Genomic DNA, 22,174 nt, shown 5'->3' with positions numbered 1-22,174 from the left:
ATACCTGTGATTATTAGCTGGATGTCTGCCACCATGATGGTAACTGGACTTTGTTCAAGGAGAGAGCTGTGGTCCACTCTTAGTTCTTTTAATCACTGTGCTTCACTTTTTAATGCCCCCTTCTCCCATATGATTTCCAGTATTGTTCAGTCTCCAGCCTTGGTGGGTTAGCGTGGTATTACCCTGCCAGTGGGAGGATACTTAAGCTGGCCTCTATTTCTCTTGTGTCTCTTGTTTGGCAGTTTCCAGCCTCAGGTAAGGTCATCTGGCTGTACCTCCTGGGATCCCCTTTTGTGGTTGTACCCTTCCGGAGGTGTGACAGTTGACTAACTTCCCTCCGACTTGCCTTGATTGTGGCATCCAGCCTCCCCCTCCATGGTTCCTCCTTCTTGTCCTTCATATTGATGTTATTATATATTGTTGTACAGCACTTTTTAAAATGTGCTCTATGAATAAATTTAAATTTGAAAAACATTTGTAATAAAAATTAATTGAATAAAATACATACAGAAATTATATAAATGTGTAACTGAGGTCAAATATAGTTGAAACTTTATTTTTCTCTATAAATTTCAGGTTGTTTATAACATTTTCTAAGAGGATAGATAATTAAATGTAAACATCTGGATAATGTACTTGTTTGTAGTGAAACATTATTTCTAGGTTGCTGTTATTTTACTGCAGACCAGATTGTTCTGATGTGGCCCCTAGTTCAACCCCCTGGATAAAAGAGTATCGTCACCGTGACAGTCTGTTGATGATGCAGATGAGGCGACGGGCCTCCTCCTCCTTCTCCTCCTCCGTCATGCCCTCCATGGGATCAGGCTGCTCCGCCTCCACCCGACCGGTGACCAGGTTGATCTTCGCTCTGGCCTCTCGGTACTCCTCTGTGTCTGAATCCGAGTCGCTGGAGTAGCTGGATGCGTAACTGCTATCCACCGAGTTCCTTCTCCCGTTCAGCAGACCCCGCGCTGCCAGCAGCCCTGCAGCGTTACCATAACCTGTGTACTTCACAAATCGGCTCACTGTGAAAAAACATGGAAACTTTACTGAAGAGTAGCTGGTGTCGTGTTCAACACATTGATGGTTTAATACTGAGTCTGGTGAACTTTACCATTCTCTTTGCAGAGCACAAACAGCAGCTCAGCAGCACAATCCTTCACATCCGTGTCCACATGCGTCATCAGGCGGACCAGTTTGCCTCTGAGTGTGCCGTCATGCTCAGGACGGACTCCAACATCCCTCAGTGGCGGCAAGATCTACACCAAATTCCAACAACACACATGGGAGATTAAAGATTATTTTCAGGACATGAAGAATCAAGAGTAACATAGTTTACTGGCTGGCGCGTCCATGAGGAGGTTTGTATGTTGGCTGTACCAGGAAAAGACTAAAAGACAAGAACCCCATCCAGCCCAAACAAAACAACAACACAACAAAGACCTGATGATCTGGAAGTCATCGAAGGAACTCACGTCATGGATGGAAAAGACATTTCTCCTTTTTTGTGAAATGCTGAGAAAGGTTTTAGTGCATCATGGAAGAAGGCTCCCTTTTCTTTTCCCTTATTTTTATTTCCATCCCCATCCAGAACTGGATAATGTAATTTCCTTGTGTTAAACGGTGCAGCGTGGAACAAAATCACAGATCAATGACAGAAAAAGATATTCTATCCATTTCTATTGGTTTCTGATGACTTTACTAAAATAACTGTTATCTTTTAATTCTCCTAGGGGTCTTCAACCTGCAGCTCTGGAGCAGCAAGCGGGTCTCTGGACCTTCCACAATGGCTCTTAATACATGGCTAAAAATAGTAAATATTTATCAAAACTTCTTAGTTGTCTTGTCTCTAAACAGGTTTTACCTAGCTGGCTGAAGGAAAAGTGGCTCTTTGGATAGGAGAGGTTACAGACCCATCTCCTAGAATGAAGCATTTATATGTCACATACTTGTCTTTGGGTCCACATACATGGCAGCTGCCTACATTTTTACTACGGTGTCTCTGAATGGACAAACATGCATGTGTCTGCGCAGATTCCGACACCTGGTTTTGGGCTACGTGGTCTTCCTTGCAGACCAATGTGGATGCCGCTCAAGAGAGTATTTAATGTAAATCTTGTTTTTAAATGATTTGACACTATTTACTGTGATACTCTGAAAAGTAGATCAAATATCAGTCTGGGTTAAGCTAGTAGCTTTTAGCTTTTTGGAAATTAAACTGCACATTTAGTCTAATGAAACTGAGGCTTTGTGAATTAAGTACAAATAAATGATCAAAGTAATGAAGTGGATGAAATGAGTAAACACGTAGAGATCAGCATTTTTATAGAAGTATGAAGCTGTTTACACTTTTCCAAAAGGCATTAACAGTTAGCATAGTTTATGCTAAATGTTAATTTTGTATTATGTTTTAAAATAATGTTTAACAACCAATCAGAGGCTCGATGCAAGATATGACTGATTTTACATTTGTTTTTTATAAGAGCAGTGAAGGAGTCACTAAACAGAACTTGATAAGGAAACACGTAAAACCTGCAGCACTGCAGCTCTGCAGGAGCCAGCTGGCCGAACCCTGGCATCCACACCTGGCCAGGCTCTAGACTCTGGCTGGTTTGTCAGTCAGCTGACTGGTGAGATTTAATCCCGGAGTGTGAACCACACCTGATGAAAACCTGGTCTTTTTTTCATTCTCCATGAAAATGAAGACTTTTAATATTTTGCAACCTGTAGAGAGACGGCTTTGGTTAATCTTCTGCTTTCTAGCAGCTCATTTTGGGTTTGTTTGTTTTTACTAAAAGCAGGAGGTTAACCAACCTGAACAGCACCTCTAGAGATCACCATAAGACCCAGAATTCCAGTTTTCCAGTCATCAACCATTTATCTATATTATTAATTCCCCAGCTAGGAATCCCTCTATTATTAAGATCTCATTTCCTTAATGTCGACCCTTTAACACCTCACATTTAAAACAGTTTCTGTCACCACTTAGATTAACAAAACCTTTTTTAAATCCTTGTTTACAACTCCAGATGTTTTTTGCTCCCAGTGCTTCTGTAAATCTGTTATTGTTACGGTTGGATGTGGTTAAAGGTTCAATTGAGCCCAGGGACCGGCGTGGCTCATCAAGGTAGAGCGTAATCGTAATCTTGTAGCCGGTTCGATCCTCGGCCATGTTGAGTTCAAGTCGAGGTGGCAAGACATTAGTCCAAAGAAGTTTTTCTCTTTTGCTTCGCAGTGAATCCTCAGCCATCTTCTCTTGTCTGCTTCCAATGTGAACTTCCTGCAACACGCAGTGAGTCTTTATCTGCCCATGCATTGTTCTGCTCTAGCTTTGGAGTGTTACTCTTTAGCGCCCCCACAGCCTGTAGGATGTACTACAGCGGTGTCATGGGGATGTTAAAACCTTTCTCCTAGTTTTCGCCACCATTTTCACACCTGAACCAGCTTCAGTGCCATGTGGACATAGCCTAAGGCTCCCCCGAAAGCCCCAGTGTAATTCGAGTCCTGGTTGAGCGCCTTGCATGGCAGCTTCTGCCATCAGTGCATGAATCTGTGTGTGAATGGATGAATGTTAATATCATCTGTGTATCATTCCAGGTACAGTAAAGTGCTATGTAAATACAGACCATTTACCATTTACATTTTCTTATCAAGTACCCGTTTTTAATCTAAATATCCTAAAACTGAAGGGAGGTGGTTTCAGATCTCTAAAACCCAGCTTCTGCTCCAGTTTGTAAAGATGCTTCCAGTCACATTTTCAGGAAACCTGATGAAACTGTTCCAACACATCACGGCTTCTTATCTGAAACACAAGCATCCATGTCGATTAAATCTCCATGTTTCTGATCATTTCAGGTACACCTGTCCAGTAAGTACCTACCTCTCACCTGTTAACTGCTGGACTAGGCTTCTGAACTGGACTAGGCTCCTGAACTGGACTAGGCTTCTGAACTGGACTAGGCTCCAGAAGTGGACTAGGCTTCTGAACTGGACTAGGCTTCTGAACTGGACTAAGCTCCTGAACTGGACTAGGCTCCAGAAGTGGACTAGGCTTCTGAACTGGACTAGGCTTCTGAACTGGACTAAGCTCCTGAACTGGACTAGGCTCCTGAAGTGGACTAGGCTTCTGAACTGGACTAGGCTTCTGAACTGGACTAGGCTCCAGAAGTGGACTAGGCTTCTGAACTGGACTAGGCTTCTGAACTGGACTAAGCTCCTGAACTGGACTAGGCTCCTGAAGTGGACTAGGCTTCTGAACTGGACTAAGCTCCTGAACTGGACTAGGCTCCTGAACTGGACTAGGCTCCTGAACGGGACTAGGCTCCTGAACTGGACTAGACTTCTGAACTGGACTAGGCTCCTGAACGGGACTAGGCTTCTGAACTGGACTAGACTTCTGAACTGGACTAGGCTCCTGAACTGGACTAGGCTCCTGAAGTGGACTAGGGTTCTGAAGTGGACTAGGTGGGATAGAACATGGATGGATGAGCTGGGAGAAGATGAAAAGGAATGAAACTACCTTTTGCCGGAGGTAGTGACGTGTCTCTCTGTGGACCCGGGAACTCTCGGTTAGTAAATTCAGAACTGGCGTAAGTTTCTCCTTCAGCTTCTGACCCTGAAAATAGGTTTTGACATTTGCCAGGTCAGTTAAGGTCAGAGCAGCAGATGCTTCAGAGCAGATTCCTGTCAGACCCAGTCATGCTTGCCCTGTTCAGGCGTCTGTCCATCAGCATCAGCATCGCGTGGACACAGTCCATGTTGATCCCTTCACACTTATGGCTGGCCTGGTCCATGGGAACAGCCAGCAGAACATCCAGACATGCCAGAGGCAGCACTGATAGGATGTTTACCGTGTGTCTGTGAAAGAGATTTTAGTGTTAGCAACATGATCTGAGCCGCAGCTTTCAGTCAGTAGTTTCTGTCAAAAGCTGGGAAGGTAGCCCTCTGACCCTTGAAGTTCCTCCAGCGTGTCTTCTCCATCACATGACTGCAACAGGCAGCAGCGTAGCACAGCTGCTAGGTGGCGATAGAGAGCTGAGTCTTCCTGTAAACAACACACAGCTGTTACACTCATGGTAGTTAGCAGTTCTGTGTAGTACTGAGATAACTTGGTGGGTCTGATGCATCCAGGGGTTCTTCACAAAATATCAGGTTCTCCAAGTTCCACCTTAATGACTGGCATTAAAACAGGGTAGAACAGACTTCAACAGCTTAGTTCCAGATAAATATTGTTTGTTGTAGAGTGGTGGCAGCTGTTTTACCCGAAGGTAAAAAGCAAAGCCCCAAAAACCCAGAGGGCTCTGACACTATTTTAGTTGTTTGGATACTTTAGATTTTGCCTCAATACAGAAAAAAGTGATGAAAAAATGTTGTAAGGGCTGCATGGTGGTGTAGCAGTTAGCCTAGTTTGAGCCTCAGCTGAGGGGGGAGGTTTGAAAGGTGGCCTTTCTGTGTGGAGTCTGCATGTTCCCCCCTCCCAAATACAGGTATGTAACATGAGGTAGTCCAACAAACTAATATTTAAATTAGTGAAGCGTCTGTCAGAGAGTGATTTGATGACATAGATGATGACATGTGAAGGAAGTGGACCAGGTGGGAGAACCAAACGTGGTGGGAGAATGTTCCTACCTCCACGCAAACTCTGACCATGGCATACGCACAAAATCTGGAGAAACAGGAAACTGTGACACCAACAGTACAGAATAAAATCAAGGAAATGATGAGGTGGAGAGTCTGCTGCCACATTTATCAGTCAGTAAAAGAAAATGCGAGAAGTAGCTTTGGTCATTTATTCTAGGACCGAGCAGAGCAGGACCAGACTGGTGGCTGGAGGTCTAGAAGTGATGCAAAACTAATGAAACACACAAGAAGAGGATTTCCTTTTATTTATTTATTCTTACACAATGTTTTTTTTTGTGTTGTCATAGTTTCCATCAAGACGGTCTTTATCTCCTGCAGCTCCTTGTCTACCTGGTTAATAGCGTGATGGTGTCCCTCTGCACCTGCAGGACTTCTTCTGAGGACACGGCTGCTGTGGTGCTGCGTGGAGTCTCTGGCCTCACCCTCTCCAATCACGGCTGCAGCCCCGCCCACCCAGCTGGAGCACCCAGGAACTAGAAAGAAATATTATTTACCATTAAATAAACTGTTACCAATCTCAGATGTAGCTGTACATATTTATTTTATACATTAAAACCAAAGACTACATTACCTGCATCATTACTGTCATTGAGCAGATGCTTTTCTTTAAAGAGACCTACTGTGGGCTGTAGCATCTTGCCTAAGGCCCCAACTGGAAGGTGGCAATATTCACCCTTGTGGGATTCAAACTTTGGTCTCCCGCATGGCAGACGGATGCTCTACCGACTGAGATTTCCAGCCAAACCATCCTCCTCTCTGGCGTGTCTTCCCTCTGACACGGCGTTGACAGCATCTCCACCTGCTGCCCTCCTCCGCCTTTCTGACCTAGTGATGACCACACCATCCCCACCAGAAAAAACCTGTTCTAGTTTTCAATCGTGGTCTATCAGGATCTCTGTCTCACATTCCAAAAAAATCTTCTTCCATCTTTTCACCCCTGAGTCATCATGGAAATGAAGTGATGAATATGTATTACAGGCGGTCACCTGACCATTTATGGCCACCAAGGCGCTTCCTCACATGCACCAACTTTAGAGTAGATTCTGAGTTATAAACAGTTATAAACAGAAACAGGCGTAGGACATGTGTGAGCACACTTTTATAAATCTGGAAGGTTTTGTGCACCCCATTTCCTGTTTTCCCTGCGGACGCCACCTGTCGTCTGCTTTGCTACGCTCAGGTTTAGATATGAGGTCCCTGGTCTGGATCCAGTAGGAGGTGGAGGACTGGGTCAGAATGTATTTCCCATCTACAGAGCAGATTCTGGGCCTTTCCGTATCAGTGCATCACTCTCTATATGTACATGTTATATCACGTATCACGTAAGTACTAAGAAAGTTACAGAATATATTATAATCCCTGTTTTAGTTCAGTTCTTCATCCTGTTAAAGTTTATTTTGTTAAAGAGAACAGACAGCTGAACATTGAGAGCAAAGTTTGATTTTAAACCAGCCAGATCACAACACAGAACTGTTTCATTCACCAGCAGCTCTGTCTGGATGAGATACATCAAACTTAAAATGTTGGAGGATGGAAGCAGTTTGATGATGGAAGCAGATGGAGGATAGAAGTAGATGGGGGATGGAAGGAGATGGAGGATGGAATCAGATGGAGGATATAAGTAGATGGAGAATAGAATCAGATGGGGGATGGAAGCAGATGGAGGATGGAAGTAGATGGAGGATGGAAGGAGATGGAGAATAGAATCAGATGGAGGATGGAAGTAGATGGAGGATGGAAGTAGATGGAGGATGGAAGGAGATGGAGAATAGAAACAGATGGGGGATGGAAGGAGATGGAGGATGGAAGTAGATGGAGAATAGAATCAGATGGAGGATGGAAGTAGATGGAGGATGGAAGGAGATGGAGAATAGAAACAGATGGGGGATGGAAGGAGATGGAGGATGGAAGTAGATGGAGGATGGAAGGAGATGGAGAATAGAATCAAATGGAGGATGGAAGGAGATGGAGAATAGAATCAGATGGGGGATGGAAGGAGATGGAGGATTGAAGTAGATGGAGGATAGAAGTAGATGGAGGATGGAATCAGATGGAGGATATAAGTAGATGGTGGATGGAAGGAGATGGAGAATAGAATCAGATGGGGGATGGAAGGAGATGGAGGATGGAAGTAGATGGAGGATGGAAGGAGATGGAGAATAGAAACAGATGGGGGATGGAAGGAGATGGAGGATGGAAGTAGATGGAGGATGGAAGGAGATGGAGAATAGAATCAGATGGAGGATGGAAGGAGACGGAGGATGGAAGGAGATGGAGAATAGAATCAGATGGGGGATGGAAGGAGATGGAGGATGGAAGTAGATGGAGGATAGAAGTAGATGGAGGATGGAATCAGATGGAGGATATAAGTAGATGGTGGATGGAAGGAGATGGAGAATAGAATCAGATGGGGGATGGAAGAAGATGGAGGATGGAAGTAGATGGAGGATAGAAGTAGATGGAGGATGGAATCAGATGGAGGATATAAGTAGATGGTGGATGGAAGGAGACGGAGGATGGAAGGAGATGGAGAATAGAATCAGATGGGGGATGGAAGTAGATGGAGGATGGAAGTAGATGGAGGATATAAGTAGATGGAGAATAGAATCAGATGGGGGATGGAAGTAGATGGAGGATGGAAGGAGACGGAGGATGGAAGGAGATGGAGAATAGAATCAGATGGGGGATGGAAGCAGATGGAGGATGGAAGTAGATGGTGAATGGAAGGAGATGGAAGGAGATGGAGGATGGAAGGAGATGGAGAATAGAATCAGATGGAGGATGGAAGTAGATGGAGGATGGAAGGAGACGGAGGATGGAAGGAGATGGAGAATAGAATCAGATGGGGGATGGAAGTAGATGGAGGATGGAAGGAGATGGAGGATAGAAGCAGATGGAGGATAGAAGTAGATGGAGGATAGAAGCAAATGGAGGATAGAAAGAGATGGAGGATGGAAGGATATGGAGGATGGAAGGAGATGGAGGATGGAAGGAGATGGAGGATAGAAGGAGATGGAGGATAGAAGCAGATGGAGGATAGAAGTAGATGGAGGATAGAAGCAAATGGAGGATAGAAAGAGATGGAGGATAGAAGGAGATGGAGGATAGAAGGAGATGGAGGATAGAAGCAGATGGAGGATAGAAGTAGATGGAGGATAGAAGCAAATGGAGGATAAAAAGAGATGGAGGATGGAAGGAGATGGAGGATGGAAGGAGATGGAGGATGGAAGGAGATGGAGGATAGGAGATGGAGGATAGAAGCAGATGGAGGATAGAAGTAGATGGAGGATAGAAGCAAATGGAGGATAGAAAGAGATGGAGGATAGAAGGAGATGGAGGATAGAAGGAGATGGAGGATAGAAGCAAATGGAGGATAGAAAGAGATGGAGGATGGAAGGAGATGGAGGATGGAAGGAGATGGAGGATAGAAGAAGATGGAGGATAGAAGCAGATGGAGGATGGAAGGAGATGGAGGATAGAAGCAGATGGAGGATAGAAGTAGATGGAGGATAGAAGCAAATGGAGGATAGAAGGAGATGGAGGATAGAAGGAGATGGAGGATAGAAGCAGATGGAGGATAGAAGTAGATGGAGGATAGAAGCAAATGGAGGATAGAAAGAGATGGAGGATGGAAGGAGATGGAGGATGGAAGGAGATGGAGGATAGAAGGAGATGGAGGATAGAAGCAGATGGAGGATGGAAGGAGATGGAGGATGGAAGTAGATGGAGGATGGAAACAGTTGGAGGATAGAAGCAGATGGAGGATAGAATTTGATGGTAGTGGTAGAAACATGGGTTCTTTACTAGTAACCAGTGAATGACTTACATGGTGAGGTGGTCCGGGCACATCCCACCGTGAGGAAGAGCCAGGACACGCTGGAAGTATTACATCTCTCGCCTGGCCTGGGAACGCCTTGGGATCCTCCTGGACCAACAGGTGAATGTGGCTGTGTTGCTGTGGGCATGTGTGTGTCACAAAGTTTGAAAAGTACCAACAGTGTTTTTAATGAATGGATGAGGAAATGGAGTGAGCTCGGTGGTGGTCACATTTTCTGTTGATTGTGTATCTCATATTATATACTATAAGTATGAGTCTGTTTCATTTAGAATATCGTTTATTTGTTAACTGGATGTGTTTTTTTGGAACTATACATGGAAAAAATAAACGTATCGCTGCTGACACAGAAGGGCTTGGGAATACTTTGGAACGTGCGTCTGGCAGATAAAGACCGAAACTCAAGCAGTAAACTCACCGAACTGACTGTACCAACCCTGATTGAAATCAGTGCTTGTTCTGCTGAAGTTAAACAAATTCTCTCTTTTATATGGGATTTTCCTCAAAATCACCGCCTCTATATGCACCGCCTCTATCTGCACCGCCTCTATCTGCACCGCCTCTATATGCACCGCCTCTAGCACTACATGACATGGTCCACCTGGACTCACAGCAGTCTGACTATCACTTAATGATGACGTCCCATCTTGTTTGAATTCTTGCTTGTGTTGTTCTAACTCTAAAATGTAAGTCATTTTGGATAAAAGCGTCTGATAAATGACTGTAGAATAGAATAGAATAGATATCCCAGAGTTTAGCCCGCAGCGGCCCTCAAATAAGTTACCGTTTTGCTGCAACACACGGAACAACATGAGAGGAGAGGGAGGAAGCTGCTGCTGCTCAAACAGAGACACCAGAGATCCTCTAGAGCAGCCATGTTGTTGCAGGATAAGATTAAAAAAAAAAGAAAAATGGGGAGAAAAGTGTGGGCGTGGAACCCTCTTACCAGGAAAAGAGGGTGTGTTAAAACATCCTAATTCCCCACAGAGGCAACGTCCATTAGTTGCTCCATCAATGGAGCCAGTTGGCTTGTGTTTTCCATCTGGCCTCTCCATGTCCCACCATCATAACAGAAATGATGGATGTATAGAGCTTGTCATGACTCACATGCTTTAATTGTGTTAAAATTATTAACGCAATTATTTACATAAATTAGTTACCACCATTAACACACTATTTTTGACAGCCCTGGTTTTTAGATATATATTTCTCAAATAACTTAGATTTTGGCTTTCCCCCTGAACTTTTTAGAACTAACTGTGGCGTCGCCTTTGGTGTAATTGGAATAGTTTTGATTGTGGGCTACTGCTGGTGATCAGGCACCTCATTTATCAAACTATGTGTAGCAAAGGAAACTACAGGCGGCGTCTGCGGTGCAAAAAGGAAACGCTGCACTTTTGTTTCAGATTTATAAAAGCACACACGCGTCCTCCACCTGTTTCCGTTTATAAACCATAACCAACTCTAAAGCGGCACACGTGAGGGAACACCTTGCTCCGCCCACATGGTGGCTATAAATGGTGGACGCCTGTAATACATATTCATCACATTTCCATGACAGCTCGGGAGGGAAAAAGAGGGAAGAAGTGGAATTTTTCAGGTTGTGAGACAGAGATCCTGATGGACCACGTTGGAAAAGGTAAAAATGTTTAACTGGTGGACACGGCGTGGACGTTACTGGTGTCAGAAAGACAGAATAGTGGCAGCAGGTGGAGATGCTGTCATCACAGGGAAGGGAAGACACACCGACATGTAGCTGGATATCTCAGTCGGTAGAACATCCGTCTGTCATGCAGGAGATCGAAGTTCGATTCCCAGACAGGAGAAAAGCGTCTTCTAAATAACAGTAATGATGGTGGTAATTTGTTTTAATTTATAAAATAAATATGTACAGATACATCTGAGGTTAACAGATTATTTAGTGTTAAATTAACTTAAATAAAGTTAAATATTTCTTTCTAGTTGCTGGGTGCTCCAGCTGGGTGGGCGGGGCTCCAGCTGGGTGGGCGGTGCAGGGGGACACCATCACCGCTATAATCCAGGTGGACGAGGAGTTGCGGGAAATAAAGACCGTGTGGACAGAAATTGGGACAATGAAGGACCAAAGCTACTTTCCACACTGGCTGCTACATGCTGGCAGCAGACTGGCTCCTTATTTATCTGGATGGGTTTTATAACATGAAGTTTTGTTTCACAATGACAGAACATGTTTTAGTGGTTGATCTTATTAACATCATCTCCCTTTTTCCTGGAAATCCTGGTTTTCCCGAGCGTGGCTCTTAGGAGGATTAATATGGAATGTGTCTTTATTCATGTTTAGTTTTTATAATCCCAAAAGTTGACTGTATTTGGCGTATGCTGGTTTTGTTTTTGTAGGGCCAAGGTTGGTGCATTTTTAGGATTTTAACTTATTTTCTAAAAAGAGGAAAGTAATTTCTGTCCAGATAAACACTTACACACGATGCTCTGCTCGTATTTAAACATTTACTTGTTGCTCTCGTGTCGGGTGTGCAGGTTGTCCCCAGGTGCTCCGGCTTCCTCCCACCAGCCAAAGACATGCATGTTGGCTTAAATGGTCACTCTACATCCTCCTTAGGAGTGAACGTTTTTGTATTGGTCTTGTGATGGACTGTCAACCTGTCCAGGTGTACCTGCTAACTGCTGGGGTCCAGCGTCCCTGTGACCCTGATCAGGACTAAACAGTATAGAAAATGGATAGAAGAAATCTTAAAGAGATCTTTACCATATCCATGTTGGGTGTCCTGTTTTTCAGTGTAACCTCATCATCATCTGCTCGTGTTTACTTTAAACCCGCTTTGTTAATATTTTAGGCCCAAAAATACACTAATAAGAATATTATTATAATAAAACCCAGAAACACCACTTTCAGTAAAATGACCAAACTAGGTATACTGAAAGAAACACAGCGGCCTCCATACTGGTTTTACACTGGAATAAATATTTCTATATCATGCAGTGAAAACCATGATATCTGGTTTTCACAGTAACAATCATATGGTAACCCATCAACACCAAACCTGACACCTTTTAACCTAACATTGTTGTTTGTGTGTGTGTGTATTGTGATGCATCCTCTCTATGAAAAGTGCAGTATAAATAAAGTTTGACTGGTTGATAAAGCTACTGGCTCTGGCTCATAAGTTGTGAGGAAGTTAGAAGGAGTAATTAGTTGGACTTACTTGGATATTTCTCTATAAAAAATACACCTGACCTGACGGCAGAGTCAGGAAAGGCTGGAAAATGAGGAGTGTACTCAACCTACTGATGCTCTTTACTTTGCCCACTGCCACATTGCTTCCTAGTCACCAGCAAGAGATTTCTGCAAAACACTACTGATAAATGTCATGTTCCACTCTGAATCAGTTTTATCTAGTCTACATGTCCACCAGCAGCATCAGTAGTTTCTCTGATCCAGCGAACTGGAGATGAAATCATGGCTCTGAACAGGCGTCACAGAATGAATCAACAGATTAATTTCAGACTCAGTGGGGCAGATCTGTGGCTGTTTTTCACCTCATCCGGCTCCTTTCTGTGGAACTTGTGAGCAATGTTGAAAAGCGTCTTGAGAATCTCAGTGATGTCTTGGGATGTTTCTCTGGAGATGGGAGGGGCTGTGTCATCAATAATAACCTCGTATCCCTCCCCCCACCTCACAGCCAGGTACTGCTCCAAAGCTTTGGTCAACACCGACACTCCGTGCTCCTGATGGGGAAAAACCCACATATATCTGAGGATGATGTAAAAAAAATATATGATGGTTTTTATGGTAATCCAAGAGAAATAATATACATCCCCAACTCCATAAGTCATATTGCTGTATCAAATAAAAAAATAATAAATAAAAAAACAAACAAACAAACAGAAAACAATGATGTCTAAATCCCATCCTCCATCTTTTATTCCCAGCAGCAGATCACCAACACATCAGAGGATGAAACGGAGACGTTTCACCATGTGATGAAAATATGAGCTGATAGTAAATCTGATGGAAAAAGTTGGAACAGGAGCAACAAAAAGCTGGAAAAGTACCTGGTACAAACCAGAAACACCTGGCGGAGCATTGGACAACTAACCAGGTTACCTGGCAACAGGTCAGTAACATGACTGGTATAAAAGGAGCATTTCAGAGAGGCAGAGTCTCTCAGATGGAAAGATGGACAGAGCTTCACCAATCTGAGACAAACTGGATCTAAAACTGGAACAATTTCAGAAAAATGTTCCTCAGACTCTGAAGATCCTCCATCTACAGTGTAGAACATCATCAGAAGATTCAGAGAACCAGGAGGAATCTCTGTATGCATGGGACAAGGCTGGATGCTGGTGATCTTCTGCATTAAAAGCAGACATTATTCTCTACTGGAAACCACTGCATGGACTCAGGAAGACTTCCAGAAACAACTGTCTGTGAACACAGTTCACCCTGAAACCCACAAATGCAGGTTAAAGCTCCATCATGCAGAGAAGAAGCCAGATGTGAACAGGATCCAGAACCAGCTTCTTCCGTCTTCTCTGGACCAAAGCTCATTTAAAACGGTCTGAGGCAAAGTGGAAACCTGGATGAAGATGTGAACTAGTTTGTGGAAAGCATGGACGGCGTGTCCTGCAGACTAAAGAGGAGAGGGAGCATCCAGCTTGTTATCAGTGGACAGGTGAAAAGCTGCATCTCTGATGGGATGGGGCTGCATTAGTGCCTATGGCGTGGGCAGCTTCCACATCTGTGAAGCTCCATCAATGCTGAAAAGTACATGAAGGTTTTAGAGCAACATCTGCTCCCATCCAGACAACGTCTCTTTCAGGGAAGACCTTGCAGATTTCAGCAAGACGATGCTGAACCACATCCTGCATCCATCACAGCAGCATGGCTTCACAGGAGAAGAGTCCAGCTGCTGAACTGGCCTGCCTGCAGTCCAGACCTTTCACCAGTACACAACATCTGGAGCATCATGGAAGCAGAAATCCAACAACCAGGGTCCAGGACTGTAGAGCAGCTAGAATCCTGCATCAGACCAGAATGGGACAACATTCCTCTCCTAAAACTCCAGCAACTGGTCTCCTCACTTCCCAGATGTTTCCAGAAGGTTGTTAGTTTCATGTCAGCTTCATCCTCTGATGTGTTGTTTTTCTTCTACCAGGAATAAAAGATGGGATGTGGAGTTTATTGTTCACTTTTTATTTACATTTCACACAGAGTCTTATAACTTATAGAATTAATTTAAGGTTATATAAATACAAAAACATTACTGTAAGATAACAATGATGAGACAAGACAGCCACAGACAATGGAACCATGCCATGTAGGTTTTCCATGATCATCAATGGTTGCAGTCTGGAAACTGGTTCATTTTGATCCATAGAAAACTAAATGTTGTGGAACTCGTGTTAGACTGAACAACATTTACCTGCTGCAGCTGCAGTCTGAGCTCTGGTCTCAGGGCTGTCAGTAAGAACAGCAGTCGCAGTTTGTAGAACTGGCCACTAGGTGGGGCACTACTCCAGATTGCATCCTTCAAACTCTCCCACAAACCTTGGAGAAGCCTTCCATGGAAACAGGAATAAAATTAAGGGTAAGGCCAGGGGTTGCTAAGCAGCTAGTAAGCATCATCAGTATCCATATTCTATAAGAGGAAGAGTAAAGAAATGCTGCCATCCATGGAACCATGGAACCAGTCTATAGCAGCTTTTAATCCCAGCTTCATCATCATGTCCAGGTCTAAATAGAGGTCTCTTAGCAACATAGTAGTGATAGTGATGTTTTTATGATGAAATGTGATAAATAATGCTGTTATCATGGATCATTGTGGATTTACCAGATAGTCTCTGAATAAAACTACATTTAGTGGCTGGATTGTAAACCTCCTGGACGGGATAGAAACCTGGAAAACTTCCGTAGATCAGCTGAAGGGAAACTATCCATCACAGACCTCCTCCACCACCGCTCCTGGTGGTGGAGGAGGTAGACCTCGGGGAGACCAAATAGCCGGCAGAGTTTTAAGGTTCAATACAGAGAATCTTTTTTCATATCAGCTGATTTAAAGAATATTTCACCTGAGTGTGCTGGCCCTCTCTTGTGCCCGGGGGCTGTTGTAGATGATGTTACACAGGACTTTGATAGCTTCTTTCTTACACACCTCCTCATCTTCTTCCTTCTTTTCCTCCTCACTGTCCTCTTCCCTGATGTCTTTCTTCCCAGGAGCGAGAACTACCTGGCCTTCAGCACCTTTCCAGTTGTAGCTGTAGTTATCAGTGCTGCTGCTGTTGCTGGTGGTGGGAAGGCCAGCCACGGCGGTGGGAATGGACTCTGAGAACACTGTGCTGACAGGTGAAGTCTTGACTGTTTCACACTCACTTATTGCTCTCCAGTCGGTCTGCTTTCTGGCCAACGAATCTTCAGCTTTTTCCTTGTCTTTCTTTGGGCATGTCTGCAGCAATTCGATGCCTCCGAGGTGTGCTAAGGTACACAGGGCGCTATCAGTAACCATGGGCCCCAGGGCCCTTCGGTCTCGGGAGAGGATGCGCAGTGTATGCAAGCAGACCCGTAAAACTGCTGCTTGGAGCTGACCACTGACGAAGTGCAGCAGGGCTGCAGCCAGATCCTGCAGAGATGTTAAGTCCACAAGATGTTTGGTGAAATATATGAATGAAAAACATCATAAACAAACACATGAATTCCACCTTTACCCTCTTTTATGAGTGAGTCTATATTTAGGGGTACATTTAGAGTCCATGGGGTGTATTTGTCAATTTGATCAAATATTATTGGTCATTATTACCAGCAATGACCATAATGGATGATATTTCTCTTTAATTTAATATAAAAAGTTAACAGGGTCTACACTTTAGCTTTTGTGCTGTCTGATTTCTTAAATGTCATGTTTAGTCTTAAAACTTAACAATAGAATACATGTTTTTATATATTATTTCAGCATTAATTGTTAAAAGAAAATTATTAAAACACAATAAAGTTGTTTTCAGGTCTATTTAAAACATTAATGTGCATAAAATTATTCACTTTATGTGTGTCCGAGAAATCATTGTCAACTGTGTTAGCCACTAATAAAACCACTATAAATCAGCAGTGGTTTACTCCAGTCACATGACTCACATTGCTGGAGGGAACATCCTTTTTGGTGGGAACTCTGGAGACAAAGCGGTAAATTTCAACTCCTCCTTGTTTCATCTACATGACTGTCTACACATGGAGTGGTTTCAATGGTCATTAACTGTGTTAACATTTTCTTGTGTACTTACTTTGGATGTTTTTCTTTTTTTTTTTTTTTAACTTGTCCTGTCCAGCATCATAGCAGCAAAATGATAATCTGGTTTCTGTATCGTGCTGAACAAATTTGCTCTGCCAAGGGGAGGCCTATGGGTAGCCGAAAATTTCCTACAACTTTTACAAAAACACACACACACAAAAAAAAAACAAAAAAAAACAGAGCTGCTAGTCATTAAGAGTTTTTAAATAATAACCAAATCAAACAGACATAACAGCGACCAGATACTAACTCACAGGAAAAAAATAGAAGACGAAGAATCTCTAAGTATATAAACCCACTGGACAACTCAGAGGCAGACCAGGGCAGCCCAGAGACCCGGCAGCAGCCTCAGAGCACTAACCCAAGCTACCCCACCCTGAAGACGACTCCAGCCCCACCTGAAGGGCGGCAGAGGAGAGCCCCAGCACGAGCCCCCCGGGGTCTTGGGGCACAGGCCCCAGTGGGCCAAGATCAGCAGCCGCCAGCCCCGCCAGGGACCGGCCACCCAGGGCAGCCCGAACGAAGGGTCCAGGGCCCCAGGAGCCCAGAGGTCCCCCCCCCCCCATCCCCCAAAGGCAGAGGGCCCGCACCATGCCTAGGAGAACCAGCCCCCCCCAGACAACCACCTGACGTAGGCCAGCCCACACCCCGATGTTTAGTTAGTTGTCAGGTGTGTTTTCATTGCAGTGTGTGCAGATGTTTGATTGTGACAGACCCATCCTGAACATCCTTTGTCCTGTATAATGAGTTCTATGCAGAATTTTGAATTGTATTAGTTGCATATTTAAATTCTTAGTCATTTTGAAGGTGTTTAAACATATTTGTGACCATTTATCTTTATTAAAGTTACTGGATAATAGTGATGCGCGGGCCGCCCCCTAACCCGGGGGTCCCGCGGGTTACCCTCGGTTCGGGTTGGGGCGGGTCAAAGAATTTTCGCTTCACTGCGGGCGGGTTGGTGTGGTTTACTATTCTGAAATATCTAGTTCTATCTATTAATTTTATTTTTTGTCAAACTGAAAATAAAGACCTTAATCAGTGTCTACATTTTGTTACTATAATATGTAAGATAAAATATTTATCAGTTATTTAAACACAGGTCACGTTTTGTAACGTAATGTCCACGTAGGCGCATAGTAGGCTACGCAGGTGCAGAAAGCCCCAAGCAGACAAGCAACAAAAGATGGAAGAAGTGTTGAATAATATTCGTTCGGGAGTTTACGTCCTTAAAAAGAAGAAAGAGGGTCAAATGGCTAAATCACAGGTTTGGGACAGGTTCAGCGAGGTAATCAGTGCAGACAACAGCAGCAGCATTGGCTATGTGCTTTATAACACTTAAACGCTTAAACGCTTTAAAACACTTTATTAATTTGCCTATTTATGTTTATAGGCTTAACGTTCAAATGAAAATACATTTTGTGTTGCAAGTTTTCAGTGCCAATTTAGGAGACCATATGCACCTTTCTCAGACTAAATAAAAGCATTCATCAATATCATAACATGTGTTTTAATGGGGAGGGGCGGGTCGGGTTAAAAAAATAGAAGCGGAGGTGCGGGGCGGTTTGGTGCGGTCCAATTTTTTTTAAAAGAGCGGGACCCGCGGGTCTGAAAAAACCCCAACCCGTGCATCACTACTGGATAAGTCACCCTCCCATTTTGAAGTTGGAAGACAGATTGAGTCTTCTAGTTTAGATAATAGTCTATATGTTTTTGATAATAGCTTTGGGGCATTGAGATTCATGAATTCTGCCACCCTAACAGGTAGCTGTAAGTTTGATTGATTAATGGTATATTTTTTACATAAAATAGATTTAAGCTGGTGATATTCTAAAAATGTTTTGCTACTGATTCCATATTGTGAAGTGAGAATATTAAATGATAAGAAGTTTCCATTTTCTATTATATGTTCTAACTGTTTTATTCCTTTATTTTTCCATTGAGTGAAACTGGTAAGCTTTTTGTTTTGCAGGATGTCAGGGTTGTTCCAGAGGGGTGTAAACTTACATGGAAAAAGTGAGGATTTGGTTATTTTTAGAAAATCCCACCAAGCCACTAAGGAGGAACTGATATTGATGCTTTTAAAACACTGATGTGTTTTGATGGTTGAGCTGATGAATGGCAGGTCAGAGATAAACAGATCCTCACACAATGCTTGCTCTACATCTAACCATGATTCATCCAGACTGCTAGGTTTAAGCCATTTGGAGATATACTGCAGCTTGTTAGCTAAGAAAACATGATTAAAGTTGGGTAGCTCCAATCCGCCTCTATCTTTAGTCTGTTGTAAAGTTTTTAGACTGATACGTGATGGCTTATTTTTCCATAAAAATTTAGATATATGTGAGTCCAGTGACTTAAGCCAACTGGAGGATGGTTTAGTGGGTACCATTGTAAACAGGTAGTTTACTTTAGATAGAACCATCATTTTAACTGTGGCAACCCTCCCCATGAGTGATATGGGTAAGCGCCTCCACCGTGAGAGATCATCCTCTATTGCTTTAAGTAGCTGGACATAATTTAGCTTTGTTAGTTCTGATAACCTGGGGGAAATGTTTATGCCTAAATATCTAATGTTTCCAGACTGTATTGTAGTATTGGGTGTGTTTTGTAGGTCACAGTTGATGGGCATAATAATAGTCTTAGACCAGTTAATAGAGTAGTCAGATATTGATGAGAATGTGTTAATAAGTGTGATTGTCTGGGGGAGAGACGTCGGTGAGTTCTGGAGGAAAAGTAATACGTCATCAGCATAAAGACTTATCTTGTGTTCTATATTTTTGGCATGGATTCCTTTAATCTCTTTATTTTGTCTTATGGCAGCAGCTAGGGGTTCAATAAAAATAGCAAAGAGTGATGGAGAAAGTGGGCAGCCCTGTCTGGTGCCTCTCTGCAAACAGAAGCTTGGAGAAGTTTGATCATTGGTCTTCACACATGCATTTGGGTTGTTATATAATATTTTTTTCCAATCTATGAAAGATGACCCAAACCCAAATTTGTTTAACGTTGCAAATAAAAATTTCCAGTTTACTCGGTCAAATACTTTTTCTACATCTAAAGAAATTACTGCGGATTCCAGATTATGTAGAGTAGAACAATCTATGATGTTAATTAATCTACGCATGTTAGTAGAGGAATGTCTACCTTTAATAAAGCCTGTTTGGTCAGGATGTATTATTAGAGAGGTTATTTTTTCTATCCTTCTGGCCGTAGCTATGGTAACCAATGTTGTTGTTATTATTTATGACCTGTGCCAGTGGGAGCATGTAGCTGTTAAACAGAAGAGGCCCCAGGATGGAACCATTCATACGAAGTACTTTCTATTCTCTAAATATGATTTAAACCAGAGTAGTGCAGTGTCAGAGAGGCCAACCCAGTTCTCCACATACTCTCGACATACAAGTAAATGTACAAATATTGGACACTGAGAATGAAGGAAACATGAAATAAATAAGTATTGGACAAGTTGTGAATGTAAATAACTCTGTATTAATGGCCCACGATGATTTCTTTCTTATGTATTATTACGTTAATAATTGTTCAATAACTTGGAAGTAGAAGAAAAAAAGAAAGAATGAAAGGAGAGGATGAAAGGAAGAAGGGGAGAAATGACAAAGGGATAATGAGAAGAGAAAGGAGAGATGGAAGGAAGAATAAACAGAAGGGATTGATGGATGGGAAGATGTTAAGAAATGTTGCAATGTTAAAAAGAGCTTTTATTTGAAAATCAAACAATCAAAATAGTTTTTCTTGCAAAAAAGGTTTCTCTCTTCTTTTTCTAATGCATCCTCTCAACTGAGTTACTTATGATTTTTGTGCTATAATGACTTTAAATGTTGGCAAAACTGTGATATAAACGAGGAGGGACACTGCTAGAGAGTAATGACTTACATACAAACGAGTAACCTAAAAATTCAGTGTAATATTGATTTGGGTAAAATAAAATGTTGTTTATGACAATATCCCACTGAACATACATTTTCAGTTCAAAATTCTTATTGTCTAAAAATTAGACAAACAGCAACAAAACCCTGGATGAATAGACCAAATGTGTAGTACTTCATTCATGTCTCCAAGTTCGGCTGCTGGTCTAGAAAGCTCTGAATGGTTTAGGCCCAAAATACATCAGAGACCTCTTGGATCCAGTTTCTTACCAGTTCCAGAGTCAGAACCAGACATGGAGAAGCTGCATTCAGCTTCTATGCTCCACATGTCTGGAACAAACTCCCAGAAAGCCTCAGATCAGCTGAAACACTCAGTTTATTTAGATCCAGGTTAAAGACCCACCTGTTCTCTGCTGCATGGAACTAGTTTTTAGAAGAGTCCAGATCTGAATCTGGTTCTTCTAAGCTGGAATTTTTAACTTGATCATGTTTTAATATTGTTTTTATCCACAGTGGAACTTCATTTCTTACTTTTATCTATTTTAGTTGAGCGTTTTCACTCTGTTTTTATTTATTTAATTTTATTTATTTTAATCTTTGTTTTAAATGCACTTGTATTGCTTTCTGCACCCTGCTGTAATGTTTTATGTAAAGCACTTTGAATTGTCTTGTACATGAAACGTGCTATACAAATAAACTTGCCTTGCCTTTGATAGCACAACTTTTGTCAAGCTTGCCAATGAATGGATTTAGAATAATCCAGGGGTATACTATGGAAACAAATAGAACAATAAGCCAAAAAGCACACAGATTTTTTCATATTTTGGTTGATCTGAAATGTACAGCTAATTATAGAATCCCTCATAAACAAGGCCTATATGCTTCGTGTGTAAAATGATCACATACATCTCAACAGCTACAATAATTATATGTATAATTGTGGTCTCTACAAAAAGTTGAGACTAATCCTAGGAATGAGTAAAGTAATACTAGGAATGAGTAAAGTAATACTAGGAATGAGTAAAGTAATACTAGGAATGAGTAAAGTAGTCCTAGGAATGAGTAAAGTAATCCTAGGAATGAGGAAAGTAATACTAGGAATGAGTAAAGTAAAACTAGGAATGAGTAAAGTAATACCAGGAATGAGTAAAGTAATACTAGGAATGAGTAAAGTAGTCCTAGGAATAAGTAAAGTAATCCTAGGAATGAGTAAAGTAGTCCTAGGAATAAGTAAAGTAATCCTAGGAATGAGTAAAGTAATACTAGGAATGAGTAATGTAATACTAGGAATGAGTAAAGTAGTCCTAGGAATGAGTAAAGTAATCCTAGGAATGAGTAAATTAATACTAGGAATGAGTAAAGTAATACTAGGAATGAGTAAAGTAATACTAGGAATGAGTAAAGTAGTCCTAGGAATAAGTAAAGTAATCCTAGGAATGAGTAAAGTAATACTAGGAATGAGTAAAGTAATCCTAGGAATGAGTCAAGTAATACTAGGAATGAGTAAAGTAATACTAGGAATGAGTAAAGTAATCCTAGGA

General features: G+C 42.3%; 1 protein-coding gene across 1 annotated transcript in view; it reads right to left on the bottom strand.

Annotated features, from left to right (window-relative positions):
* The window catches only part of si:ch211-195b15.7 (synembryn-A), a 47,858-nt gene that overhangs the window by 3,137 nt on the left and 22,547 nt on the right, over positions 1 to 22,174 (bottom strand). Inside the window, exons 6-13 of the mRNA XM_042001240.1 lie at positions 15,542 to 16,089; positions 14,896 to 15,031; positions 13,010 to 13,198; positions 4,950 to 5,044; positions 4,707 to 4,857; positions 4,520 to 4,615; positions 1,115 to 1,259; positions 743 to 1,025 (exon numbers count right to left, since the gene is read on the bottom strand). Of these exons, the coding sequence (XP_041857174.1) occupies positions 743 to 1,025; positions 1,115 to 1,259; positions 4,520 to 4,615; positions 4,707 to 4,857; positions 4,950 to 5,044; positions 13,010 to 13,198; positions 14,896 to 15,031; positions 15,542 to 16,089 (1,643 nt within the window). The remainder of the gene's footprint in view (positions 1 to 742; positions 1,026 to 1,114; positions 1,260 to 4,519; positions 4,616 to 4,706; positions 4,858 to 4,949; positions 5,045 to 13,009; positions 13,199 to 14,895; positions 15,032 to 15,541; positions 16,090 to 22,174) is intronic.

This window comes from Melanotaenia boesemani, chromosome 2 (assembly GCF_017639745.1).
Source record: "Melanotaenia boesemani isolate fMelBoe1 chromosome 2, fMelBoe1.pri, whole genome shotgun sequence".
NCBI classification, from domain to species: Eukaryota; Metazoa; Chordata; class Actinopteri; order Atheriniformes; family Melanotaeniidae; genus Melanotaenia; species Melanotaenia boesemani.
The sequence above is the reverse complement of the archived record's forward strand: the minus strand, read 5'-3'. Positions and strand labels throughout refer to the sequence as shown.